The sequence below is a fragment of the Carassius carassius genome, chromosome 11, assembly GCF_963082965.1.
Source record: "Carassius carassius chromosome 11, fCarCar2.1, whole genome shotgun sequence".
Taxonomy (NCBI): domain Eukaryota; kingdom Metazoa; phylum Chordata; class Actinopteri; order Cypriniformes; family Cyprinidae; genus Carassius; species Carassius carassius.
In genome coordinates, this window is record NC_081765.1 from 16,212,962 (window position 1) to 16,226,504 (window position 13,543).

At 38.4% G+C, this 13,543-nt stretch overlaps 1 protein-coding gene across 2 annotated transcripts in view; it reads right to left on the reverse strand.

Annotated features, from left to right (window-relative positions):
- The window catches only part of LOC132152881 (nebulin-like), a 58,604-nt gene that overhangs the window by 7,611 nt on the left and 37,450 nt on the right, over positions 1–13,543 (reverse strand). For both annotated transcript variants that reach the window (XM_059561820.1, XM_059561819.1), the window contains 17 exons: positions 12,513–12,614; positions 12,260–12,367; positions 12,062–12,166; positions 11,875–11,979; positions 11,684–11,788; positions 11,497–11,601; positions 11,295–11,405; positions 11,081–11,191; positions 10,903–11,004; positions 9,066–9,170; positions 8,532–8,621; positions 6,639–6,752; positions 6,428–6,532; positions 2,480–2,584; positions 1,826–1,930; positions 1,314–1,424; positions 189–299 (listed from right to left, as the gene is read on the reverse strand). In XM_059561820.1, coding sequence (XP_059417803.1) covers positions 189–299; positions 1,314–1,424; positions 1,826–1,930; positions 2,480–2,584; positions 6,428–6,532; positions 6,639–6,752; positions 8,532–8,621; positions 9,066–9,170; positions 10,903–11,004; positions 11,081–11,191; positions 11,295–11,405; positions 11,497–11,601; positions 11,684–11,788; positions 11,875–11,979; positions 12,062–12,166; positions 12,260–12,367; positions 12,513–12,614 — 1,800 coding nt within the window. The remainder of the gene's footprint in view (positions 1–188; positions 300–1,313; positions 1,425–1,825; positions 1,931–2,479; positions 2,585–6,427; positions 6,533–6,638; positions 6,753–8,531; positions 8,622–9,065; positions 9,171–10,902; positions 11,005–11,080; positions 11,192–11,294; positions 11,406–11,496; positions 11,602–11,683; positions 11,789–11,874; positions 11,980–12,061; positions 12,167–12,259; positions 12,368–12,512; positions 12,615–13,543) is intronic.

A 13,543-nucleotide genomic window follows, 5' to 3' on the forward strand; every position in this document is an offset into this window, starting at 1 on the left:
TGAGCTGACTTGCTTAACCAAACCTAGTTAGATGGTGCATCACAAGGAAACTCCATTAGCTTGATTAGTTTTCTCATTAGCAATAGGCAAATGGACTAATTTCTGCCTGATTAGTGTGTTGAGGAGAAAGTGGCGTTGAGGCAGAGGACTGCAGGTAAGATATTTCAGCTGAGCTTTAGCCATCCTACCTCACAAAGGATATGAGTAGCATTCTTTGCTCTCAGTAACTCAGGAGTTTCCTCCAGCACCGTAAGCCCTTTACCCTTCACCCCTTCCTCTAGATCCCTCCTGTACTCTTTCTACAAGGCGGAGAAGAACAGAAAGACACATAGCAGACACATAGACATTGACACAGTAAACAGTACTTATTGTTATTTCAACGTCACCAAGCATTTGCTCTGACTATGAGTTAAAGCTTTACATTCATATAATCAAGGTGCATGTTGTCCATACACCAATAAAGTAACTAGGCAAAATCTACTTAGAGCAAAGGCATTGCTGAGTTTGAAAAGCAACCTGATAAAGACATAAACAACATTTATCAGAAATCTGACTGGCAAGAATATTGACAAAAACACATTGTCTGAGACTCTTTAACATGTACATTGTTTTTTTTGTAGCAGCATTCATGTGATTTTTAAGCCAAACCAAGATCTAAAGAGGTTAAAATATAATTTAAAAAAAATTATATAATAAGATGAAATGTTTTCATGTGCATGCTCAGGGTAGCCAAGATCTAAAGGATCTAAAGAGGTTATTTAAAATAAATTAATTAATTAATTAATTAATTAAAAAATAAAACAAAATGTTATTTAATGTGCATGCTCAGTATAACTGAAGTAGAGTGGAAGTAGTGGACATAGGTTTAAAAAGAATCCAAGATATATGACCATAAAAGACTTGAAAAACCTTAATAACAGGGTTCCCACACTTTTTGTTCAGTAAATTTTAATTAATTTCTAAAAATAATTATAAAGAGACACAATTATACATTTTTGGCCAAGCATAACTTTTTAGAACGTTGTTAGTTTTCACAACTTTTCCTGGCCTAGAAATCCTGGCCTGGATCTAAATTTCCTAATATCTCCAGGTTTTCCATTATTGTGGGAACCTTGTGAAAAAAAGAAAACAAACACACACAGATGATGGAAGGGGAAGGGTATTACAGTGGAAGGATGGTTCATGCATACGAACCAAAACTTACTTGGGTGTAATGGAAACTTCAAAGACACTCATGTAAGGATTATTACGTGTATGTGGTCTTAGTATTATTACCAGGATGGAAGGAAGATAATATAAGGGCTTCATGTTACCTCGCTAACAATTTTCGTGGCGTGTCTGACATGCATCATGGCAGGGGTGACCTCCAACCCAGAGAGGTTCTTTCCTTTCATTGTCATCTCAAAGTCCTTCTTATACTCTTTCTATCCACCGCAAAGATAGAAGAGTGAGAGATACATGAAGCTTCTGGAATACGGCTCCAGTACACCATGGTCATAATGTTTTGAGTATCTTGATGTGCACTTAAAATGCTTTCTCCCATCAGTGTGTTGAACAGTTCATTGAAACTATCAAAATACTTATAAAACTATAAATACATGACACACATAAATGCCTACCATAAATCCATGGGTCTTGGTCAGAAATTCTGGTGTCCCAATTACTTACCAGCATTATAATATTTGTAGCCACATAAAAGCACAGTGTTTGAATTACACTTAGCATTTCTCAGTCATTCACACTGGGTTACAAAGAATACTTGAGGGATATGAGCGCTGCCATTTGTTCTGCAGTGAATACAATAAGCTTGGGCAGCAGTATTTACCTGACTCTGGAGATGCTGAGCCTCCTTAGCAGTTACATAAGTAGGAGTCTCAAAGTCCAGCATGGCTTTGCCTCTTTCTTTCTCATATTTCTCCTTATACTTCACCTGTAGTCAGAAAAAAGCCCAAAGGTGAGGAACATACAACTAAAAAAAAAGCTGATTAATTTAATGGTTTACTAAATGATGCTAGTTAAGCAAACACCAAAGCTGTGTTTGCATACTGAATATTTTTGTAGCGTCCGTGCTGTATTTTTTTTTATTTTTTTTACTGGTTGTCAATTAATTTGCCGTATATTTTCCTAAGCAGTATATTTTCCTGAATTTACTATAGGATTTACAGTGTGGAAAATTAATTAACACAATGGATGTTTATGGTGTTTTCACAATATAAAATGTCTGAGGTTTTAACAATGAAGTGACGTGTTTTTACAGCTTTGTTTTCAGATAATGTTGAAACGATTCCTTGTAAAGCAGTTTTACAGGACAAACTAACCCAAACAAATAAAATGTAAACGATAAATATATCTTTCATAGATGCATGAGTCTAACAAGGTGGATAAAATGAAATAAACAGGTCCAATATGTTTAGAATCAGTCACACAGAGAAGCAGGTGACATTGGCTACAGAAAGCTCCAGAACTGTATGTGACTTACTTGACTCTGCAGCTCTGAGGCCTCTTTGTGGTGAAGCTGCTCAGGTGTGTCGGGTATCATATGGTAGTGACCCCTACTCTCCTCAAACTTCTTCTTGTATTGATACTAAAGAGGGACGGCCAATAAAGCAGCTCAAACCTACAGACTGTGGTTACTTAGTATGTTATATTGATTCAAATTCATCAGATGTACATTTTACCCATAGCGGGCCATAAAGTTAGCCAAAATCTCTCAAGACTTCCTTTGATAATGCATTAAGTAATTCCTTCTAAAGCTTTCAAGATATGCCCATCAAACTTGACACCAGGGACCTGTGCTGGATGGATTTTTCAGTCCCACTCCCACAGAAATGTGTTATCTTGTCCAGCCCACAACATTCACATTTTGTCCCACATAAAAGTAGCCTATATAGATTTTTTTCCCCAGTACATCCATGAAATAGTAAGTTCCATGTCACCTAGCTATAACATCCTTGCATAAACAGTCCTTATAAAATATTTGTTATTAAAGCATCAACATTAAAAACCAGGTATTTTTAACTGAAAAGCAAGAATGGGCTGCTGCGTGCATGGTTTGGCATAGCAGAATGCAAGCAAAGAGTGCTCCATTTATAATCACTAAAAAGCTGACATCTCAGTTCATCGCAATCTCACAAAACTCTGTTATAACACACTTAATATATGCACAATTAATATTTTATAGGCTAACGTCTACACTTTGTGTGTTATAATAAGTGGATGCGTGATCACGCAAATTTTAGCACAGCTCAAGAACTCTGGCATTCTCTTTCAAACATTCGTTCATTATCTCACTATGGGAATTGCATCGGCATGACCAATCCTGGAAGAACCAATTACACCATGTCTTTCAACCAGTCAACAACCTGTTGACAGACCAATTACAGTGATGGGGGATTCCCACCTCCCTCAAATATATCGCTACTAGCGGTCCTTACTTCATTCTCATTCTCTTCCCCGTGAAGATCCTTATTGGAAGCTATCCTCAGCAGATCCTTGTAAGAGTGGCCGCTTAACTGTCCACAGACAAGCCGCATTTGAGATGTCACTGAACATGGCTGCTCTTTGTTTTGGGGGAAAATATTCTCTGTCAAAGTGAATATTTTCTTTCTGCTATACCTATATCTTTGTGGTGGGGACCAGTGTGTCAAGGCGACGTCTCATTTTCTTTATCGAGCAGTTACAGCTCCTTTCTCTCAATAATCCATTCACGTTAAGAGAATAATTGCTGCAAGACCCGATATTTGTTATGGCGACTGCGAGCCCATCCAGTAGCACAGTGAAGGGGAAAGATCCCTCTCAACTGTGTTGCGGGTCTATGATTTTGTCTAAAGACTCTCACCTTCTCTGCATAGCGTGTTTGGGAGTTAGACACACACAGGCAGTGCTCGCTAATCCCGAGTGCTGCCCGCACTGCTCTCAGTTATTGTTAAGGGTTTTGGAGCACAGAGTACAGGTCGCCGCCACGAATAAAGGGGACCTGAGTCTGTCCTCGCTGCCTTAGCTGTCAGAGCCCTAAATACCACCTCACTGCTCACAAAATACCAGGCTGAGCTCATGGAGGATATAAGGAGGCAGATTGATGCTGGGTCACCCGACTCAGCATTGTGGGAAGAGATTGCAGATCTCAACCTGCACTCATTGAGGCAATGCAGGCAGAGGTTCACCCAAAACAGCCCCAGCCAAGAAACAAGGCCTCATTTGCGGCAGCAGCGGCTAAGCATCAACCAGCTAACCCTCAGGGAGGCAAAAAGAGGTGGACGACCTAACCTGTGGTCTTGGTTTAAATCAAAAGAGGGGCAACAGGACTCATGGAGTCTCTGTAGCACCCCTCTGCACAGCACCGGAGTCTTGTTCCCTGCCTCTAGCAAAGAAGCAATGGAGTGTGGTTCAAGAAAAATGTTCAAAGGAAGGAAATTCTCTCATTGAAGTGTTGGCACCAGTTCATCCAGTGCCCCACATGCTGTTTCTCCCCTCTCAACCCAAGGGGTTATGAAAGAGAATGGACGAAAGTTTACACAAGTGTTTCCATTTGAAAGAAATAAAAATGTTTCCTGTGCATCCAGGCAGTGGGACAAGGGGACAGTTTTGTGTGAAAATAAAAACAAAAATGCAGACAAATACTCCCAGATAAGAGCTGCGACCCCCAGGTTACTCCCTGTACTTTGTCATTCCCAGGGGTGGGGGGGGGGGGTATCCACCCCATTCTGGATTTGCAAAACCTCAACAAACACCTCAGAAAGTAAAAGATGCTCACAATAAAGACATTAAATATTATGCATCCCAGAGACCGGTTTACATCTGTAGATCTGAAGGATGCTTACTTTCACATAAGTATTTATCCGGCACACAGAAATTCAGGGCACAGCCTGCAAATTTTTGATAGTTCAATTTTGTTTGGCTTTAGTCCCAAGAATAGCGGGTCTCATAATGTCAGTTCATTTGGACAATCTCCTCCTCTCTGCTCCATCACACTGGCAGTTGGAGACAGATACATATCTGCTTGTGTCTTATTTAAAACACTTAGGCTTCAAAATAAACGAGACATAGAGCTACTTAGTGCCTATGCAAAACATCATTTACCTGGGTCTCAGGCTGAACGCAGACCTATATCATGCATCTCTATCAGATTCGTGGTTGTCTCTCCCTTTTCCAGAGAGGGAAAAAAGTCCCATTCAGACTATGTTTATGTCTTCTAGGGATGATGGCCTTGGCAGTGTCTGTCGTCCCATTGGGACTGCTGCAAATGAGAAAGTTTCAGTGCTGGTTAGCAGAACAGCGATTATGTTCAAAGCACCACCTCAACTGCAAAGTGATAGAGTCATCACATTGGCTGCGAGCTCTTTGCTGCTGTAGAGATCATGCTTTTCTCAAATCAGGGACTCCGCTGGGAGAGATTTCTCTGAGAAAAGTAGTAATGACAGATGCATAGCTCACAGATGGGGGTGCAGTGTGCAGGGCAGAATAGTGAAAGGAAAATGGCCCGTCTCGCTACAGAACACACATATAAACTTCCTGGAACTGTTAACAGTGTTTCTAGCATTGAAACATTTTGTGCAGTTCCAACGAAATCACCACATTTTAGTCCAATGGTGGTGGCTTATTTAAATCGCCAGGGGGAACACGTTCTCCACGGTTTCGCACTAGTCCAGAGGGAATACAGGTCTATACTTCCTTCAGCCTGTTTTTACTCCGCAGGCTTTGTAACCACCTAAAATGCCCTAGCAACCACTCAGAATGGCCTTACAACTGCCTACCAACCACCGATAATGCTCAAGCAGAACACATTAGCTATGGAAGTATATAAAGCATATGTAGCATTCAAACTTCAATCAATTTAAGTATTCAATCTACATATCCTTAAAAATAAACCTTTTGCCGATTTTTTTCAACTGTCCAATTATTAAGTCCAATTGTTATCCATAACAATAACCTTTTTAAATGTTCAGAGAAAACTATGTAAATATTCAAGGTTTGCACTGGTAGGCTTTCCTTTTCTAGTTTATTATGCACACATTTGAATGGGAATTAAAAAGGTAGATAGAAAAAAGTGCATCCAGAGAAGACAGATTAAGCTGGGAATGTTGTTAAAAGTAAAAAATTTAATTAGATGTTAGAGTGATTTTAGGCAGTAGGTGTGTTAATTAAAAAAGAAGAAGGAGAAAAAGAAGAAAAGACTAGCACTAGAGTCACGTGTGAGCAAAAATGGAGATTGTTAAAGTCTAATGCTAGTAGCAGTACGTTTAAAATTGGATGAGGGTCACTACCAAATGATAGCCTGGAATGAGTAAATAGTTTAAATGAGGGCTTTCTATAAGGATGATAGATGGATCTTGTGATATTACATGAAGATGTGATATTTTATTGTTACAGTGTGTGAGAAAAAGCAGTTTTGATGAGAGGGAAATGAAGCCATCTTTAGAGCTCTTACGTCACTGGACAGTTTGCTAGTGCTCAGGTTGTGTTGCATGGACAGAGACTCTGCCATGTCCGTAACAGGTTTGTGAATCTTCTTCAGGTCCCCTTTGTACTTCACCTGCATGATACATACAAGCAAACATGCAGCATGATATGAAACACTCTCAATGTGATATGTGATTGGTAAAATACAGTTCATAATGTTTTTTAAAAGATTTAATCACCTCGCTTGCAAGTTCACTGGCATCCTTCAGAGTCTGATAAATCTTGCTGTTCTTCAAATCATACTGTGGTCTCTTTCCTTTCATCTCCTTGTCAAACTTCTCCTTGTACTTCAACTTTTGACAAAAGACAGTGACATTGTTAGATGCTGGTAGTGGTTTGATCTCTGTCACATGGTGCCAAAATGCTTGCAGAAGCACAGAGACATGAATATCAAATAAACGGTTTCATGCAGTCATCAAGTGACACTGAAGAGTCACGTTACAACAGGTTTTCAGTTGGGTCTAATACAGTATAATTCAATCAGATCATGTTCACACTGTACTAGTCCCAAATGGGAAGACCAACATAAATATCGGAGCATTCAATCATCGCATTGCATCACATCAACATATACTTTTTTTTTTTGGTATTGAACCTGAAGTGTGTGATTTCTGTGCCACTAGCATCATCGAACCAATAGAGTGCAATAGTCCACCTGTCAGCAGCCTTGGTGCTGAGAAGTATTTTCCCCATATTATTTAGGTGTTAAAGAGTTATTCAAGGTGAAACAACAACATGAATCTTCAACATAAATTTGAAGCAAAAAAGTAAAATGGGCAAAGGTACAATACTGTACTTTTTGTTATTGCAGTGCTTCATGGGAGTGGGTGCTAAAGTGATTGTGCTCAAAAAGGTTTATGAATACTTTTTTTGTCTGCCATTGGTCTAACAAACATAAAATTCTGCCCCAAACTAACAGAAAATATATTTTTTCTGCTTTCAACTGCCTGATTAGTTTATTTTTTATTTTTTCAGAATTGTCGGAAATGTAATATTTTCACAAGGATTTTCAATGTTAAATATTATCATTTAAAAATAAATTGAAATCTGCTGATGTCTTTAGCAGATGGACATAACACCAGTTTACAGCCTAGTAGCTCACAGTAGGTCTGTCTGATTAAAAAATCAAATCCTACGCTATTGCTAAAGTAGTTTTTTTTAGCTTAAAAAGGTTCCTGAATACTTGGTAGAATGACAGAAAATCCTAACCCAAACTTACACAAAATATATTTTTGTTTCAAATATAAACAAAAGTATCATAGAAATGGGCTACTAAAAGAAAAACGACACACTTCAGCTTTAACTGGAAGGAAGGTAGTAGAGAGGTTGAATCACTTTCTCAGAGATTTCTGAAAAATCTCCAGATCTGTGGAGGAATCAAGTTTATGACATAAAACAAAGAGAGTCACGAGGAGTGTGTAGACCAAATGGTTGCTTTAAATACAGCATAAAATAAAATCAATCATGGGTTGTGTCAAGTGTGTTTTTGGTCTCTAAAACAGCAGTGATGAGTGATTTAATATTTATTTCTGTACATCTCATAGCTAATGAATAATATAGTTGCTTATTGAATCTGCACACTCCTCAATACAACAGCATGCCAAAGGACTGCAACAGAAAACCGGACACCAGTTCTAACAATTTGAGCGATAAGAGATTAAACATGCCAGGCAAATAAATGGGGGCAAAAATTCTACTGATGAGAAAAGAAAACTGTGACAGAGTGTTAACCTATAAGCCTATGCTTGGTAACAAGGCAAAAGCTTGCATGACAAACACAGAGACAAAATCAGAGACCAAAAAAAAAAAAAAAAAAAAAAATATATATATATATATATATATATGTATAGAAACAGGAATGGGTGGGATTGTAAAGTTGGGTGGGCAAAACCATTGAAAACCAACAAAAACATTTCAATGTCTGCAGGACCCAGTAATCTTCATGATATCTTTTCAAATTGAGTGTCACTAGAGTTTAACAACTAGGTGAGTCAGAGGGAAAGAGAACAGACAGCAGACAGAGTGCAAATGAAGTGCAAATGTTGCCCCCAGTGGCCAGGGACCCTTCTTACATCACTAGTCATGGCACTTATTTTCTTAATGTGCCGCATCTGAGGAGTGTCAAAGGAGGCAGTGCCATGGAGGGATGGTTTTTCCTCCACCTAAAAAGCGCAGTGAAATGGCAGGGTAACATCAATGAGAATGGGACAGAACAGTGAAAATGAATTTATGAATGAGCAGATGGATGGATTACAGAGAAAGGAAAGAGTCAGCTGGATACACATGATTAAATACAGGGCAGAGTGAGCAGATGGGGGTGGTACAGATTACAAGAGACACTTAGGGCTCACACAGACAATGACGGTATTAATGCTGATGGGCATAAGAAGCACTGCTGAGGCATTAGAATCTACTTCTACAGTTAATTTTTGAGTATTACTGCATAATGATGACATGCAGCTGTAATGATGGTAATGGTGTAAGGAAATTATTGTCAAAATACATATCCAGTGGCTTCAAACTAAACCCCAGTGGTCCTTGTGGATAAATACATTGAAAGTCTATGGACTGAATCGTGTCTAGTGTGTAGTTGCGAACAATATTACCTGACTAGTCAGTTTGGACACCTCGGTGGCCAGGGTGATATCAGGACGGCAGAGCAGCGTTCCACCACGGCTGGCCTCCTGGCGAGCCTTATCACGGTATCCGATCTACAAGAACAGTTTTTGCAACCATTACCTACTATTTCAACAATACAAGCTTTTTGTCAAGTTTTTAATATAGACGATTGCCTACTACAAGGGATAGTACACTCAATGAACATGAGTGAACTTACAATGAATAAAATGTCGTCTTGTGGCGTTTTTGGCTGCCAGAATAGAAGGAACAGCACTTTTGGTTCAAAACTAAAGGTTTTTTTTTGGACTGCAATACCTAGCTCAACCACTCGTTGTCAATCCTACATACAGCACCTTTAAGGAAACCTGAGAGATTTCCGAACCTCCACTGAAAGTCCATTCCCCCCAAAACATAAAAAAATGTATTAAAAGTACATAGAGATTGTAAAAGAAATAGATAGGAATTGCGCTTTTTAATTCAAGACTTTAGAATAGAAAGAAAGGTTTTATATAATAAACAGATTAAATATATGCTTTTACTCACATATAAACTTTGATCAATGCACATACATAGAGCACACCAAAATGGTAAAAACGGAAGCTCAAATTTGTTATGCCACGTTCCAGGCAACCCGTAACCTGTGATTTTCCAACCTGATACCCGTGAAAGTGCACTGTAACTGCAGTCAAACCCAAGTGGGTATAACTGTAGTGCAGACCGAAGATCTCCAAAATGGGGTGTGAACTCCAAAATTGGGCAGAACCTCCAAAATGGGGCGGGGTCTCCTTTCGCAAAGACGTTCACCATTGGCTGTGGCTGTGACTTACATTTAAAAATAAAACTTTATAAATTAAACATTGTTTCTAGTTCATCTAAAATAAAATATGAAATATAAATAAATGTTCTCCATGAGAGCAGAGCCCAAAGCTTGTGGCCAGTGGTGTTTGGACCCAAGTTTGAACCTCTGCTTCATGATGTAAAACGGGAATTACTCAGGAGCCGTGCACTGAAGTGGATTGGGGGAAAAATTGTGTGGCAATGGCAGCCCCTATGAATAATATTGCAAATGGATGCAGTGTTTATGCAAGTCGTACACGTTGAAAAAAAACGATTTTAGGATTTTAATATAACATTGCAATAAAATTAATAATCTACCTACAATTGCTTGCGCCCAGGCGTGAGTTGGCCTGGAACGCTACAAACGTGAGTTGTGGTTTGAAGTCGTGACTTACGGGCTCAAAAACCTGCCTGGAATGCAGCAATAATGTGCGAGAACCAATAAGGTTTGTTGTAGCCGTTTAAGAAAATACTTTTTTAAAATTATTTGTTTAAATGTTATAATATGATTTATTTTGTTTCAATTTAATCTGTTATTTATGAAAGAAAATTGTGTATTTTGTAAATGCCATAAAGGGCGTGATAATGAATTGGACGGCGATACTACGGGAGATATAAAGTGGGTCAGACACAATTTTTGACCACTTCATAAGTTTTGTTTTGTGAAAAGTCTTCCGTATTGCATAATTTGTATCTTAATTTGAATCTATGTTTTGTTGATCAATTATTAAATCAAAATAAATAAGAACAAGACAAGAATGGTGAAATAAAGTGCGTGACGAAATGCAAACCCATTGCCATGCTTCCACGGCCTTGAGAAAAGGCCAAAAAAACAAGGTTTGTTTTGGCGTCAAGCATTGCTGCTGCCGTTAACCATATATGAGTGTTTTATATATATATATATATATATATATATATATACGAACCAAAGTCTTGTGTGTTTGGAATGACATAAGGGTGAGTAAGTGAACAGAAAGTGACCCTCACCTCACTGACAAGCTTAGCAGTTTGAGTGGCTTTCCTGATGTCTGGGCGGTCAGCAACCGAAGTGTATGTCAACTTGGCTTTAGCCTCCTGCTTATAGGCGATCTATACAAAGAGAGACGTGGGATTTAAAATAAACTCTGAGACTATTATTTGAGGCAGATAAATGTTAGTTCCTCACATTGCTTTGGTTCTTGGCCACTTCCATGGCATGTTGCACATCAGGTGGAGCAATCATTTGGTTGTAATTAGACTTGCCTTTCTCCTTCTCAAACTTCTGCTTGTACAATTTCTGTGAAAAGTTCACGTGAGATTATGATTGCCAATCACAATACAATCGCTACAAATAAAGTTTCTTTTATTAAAGGGGTGAAAAAAACTGTATGTAGACTTACAGCACTTGTGATTTTGCCAACTTCTTTGCTGTGGGCAGTGTCGCGAGTTTCTGCGAGAGTGGTGAAGCCTCCTGACTGGTGATCCTTTTTGCTGGCTTCCTTGTATTTGGTCTGCAGGATAAGTTGCAAAACATGAATTTGCTAAATATTTTACGTTGCTTTAATGAATCTGCACACATTACAACATTACGTTGGGCCATACCTCAGACACAAGTTTAGCCACTGATTTAGCATGAAGGATTTGAGGAGTGTCATGGACAGCAATGCACTGGCCCTTGGCCTTCTCATACTTCTCCTTGTATTTCACCTGAAGAACGTGACATTTTCCGTTAGTCATGATAGATGTTGATTCTCAAAAATGGAAAATGTACGTGGAAAATGTCACTCACAATGCTGGAAAGCTCAGAGTTCTGCTTAGCCAGAATGGTGTATTTATCATCAGAAACCGACATTACACAGCCCTTCAACATTTCCTTATCATACTTGTACTCAACCTGTGGATTATAAACAAATAAATTCATTAATCTGGAATTATTTTCTCTATAACTGAAACTGTTGTAGAAAATGGAGCGGCACGGACATCGCTTTGTTGGAAGCTGTTCTTAGCTGCATGAATGAAATCAGGTCTGTCCACAGTCCAGATCCATTTGTTCTTGGTGGCCTCATACTTCTTCTTGTAGTCAAGCTACACATAATAAGACGCATAATGAGACACTGAGTTGCAATTCAGTTTCATAGATGCTCAGTGCAGATCAATGCAGACTTACATTGCTGATGTTCTTGTAGGCTTCCTTTGCGGCACGAATGTCATGAGCATCAGGTGCTATGTTAATGTGAGCCTTGTTTCTTTCATACACTTCCTTGTATTTCAGCTGTAAAAACAAAACAAAACCGAAGTCTAAAATTAAATATATACTGACATAAAAAGAAACTCTTTCTGTACATATAAATAAGTGTAAACCTACATTGCTGGTGATCTCCTTGACCTTCTTCATGTGCTGGCTCGAGGGAGTGTCATGTCCAAGAGTGTAACTTGTTGCTTTATTCTTGTTGTAGTCCATCTTATAATTGATCTAAAAAGGAGAACAGGGATGCAAGATGAATGCATTCACATACAATTGGAGTAATTCTCAAGTGACACTGAAAATTAGGAACGTCTACTATATGTATGTAGAAATGCTTTCCACATTATGGAAGGCAGATGTTGATGATACTCACATCGCTGGTCTGCTTGCTGCGCTTGACAACTTGATAATTAGGGGTATCCAGCACTGCGGTGTACTTTGACTTGGCACGTTCATAATGCTCCCTGTACTTCCACTACAGGAATTGATGGACAAGAAATGATAGTCAGGGAAAGCACATCTGCAAATCTTAAATAATTTATTAAAAAGTTATGGCAAGTAGTATAATAACTAGCAATATCATGCATTAAAAGGGAAGGGATAATCATGACATGACTTTTCATTAAACTGAAATTTGCCTTCCACAAAATTCATCCAGTGGAAAGCATGCAGATAATGGCTTATGGATACTAGGATATTCAGCAGTCCATAAAGATGCACACATAAAAGTACATACATGCAATATGCAGTGAGCCAAAAGATGGAAGTGGAAAGCAGCTTCAGGCAACAGTATTCAGAAAGACACTTAAGACACAAGTTACTGCTAACGTATAATGTCTTCATCTCTATGCTTAGTCTTCTGCAAACTTATGGCATATCATTTCTAAATGTATTTTTTATAAAAACAATATTTCATATTATATATTATAACATGACTAAATGTATTTTAAAGCAAAATAATTTATTTTATTAAATTAGATTTTTAATTAATTTAAACGATGCATCAGTGTTTCTTTTTTCTATGTAAAATAATAACCTGATTCAAACAAACTAGAGGAAAACCCCACCATGACACCTTAAAGTACGGGAGATCGGGCTAGTTGTCACACCTGTTACTCCAGTGAATATGGTTCAAGGTAAAACGTGTGACATCTTGCCCTCACAAATTGTGACGACTTGCCCTGTGACCTGATATTTATGAAAACATCCTTAACATAACATAGTTAAACTTTCAGTTAAAATCTACCAAGCTAAATCTATATAGCTGAATTGCATTAATGCATGCCAGCATGGTCATACTGTGTAATAGTGCCGGTCTCTCCTATATACCCATTTCCTAGAAAACTCAATGGAGTTATGGACAGTGATCAGTAGATATGTTTTAAAAGCAGGGTATGGTAGAAA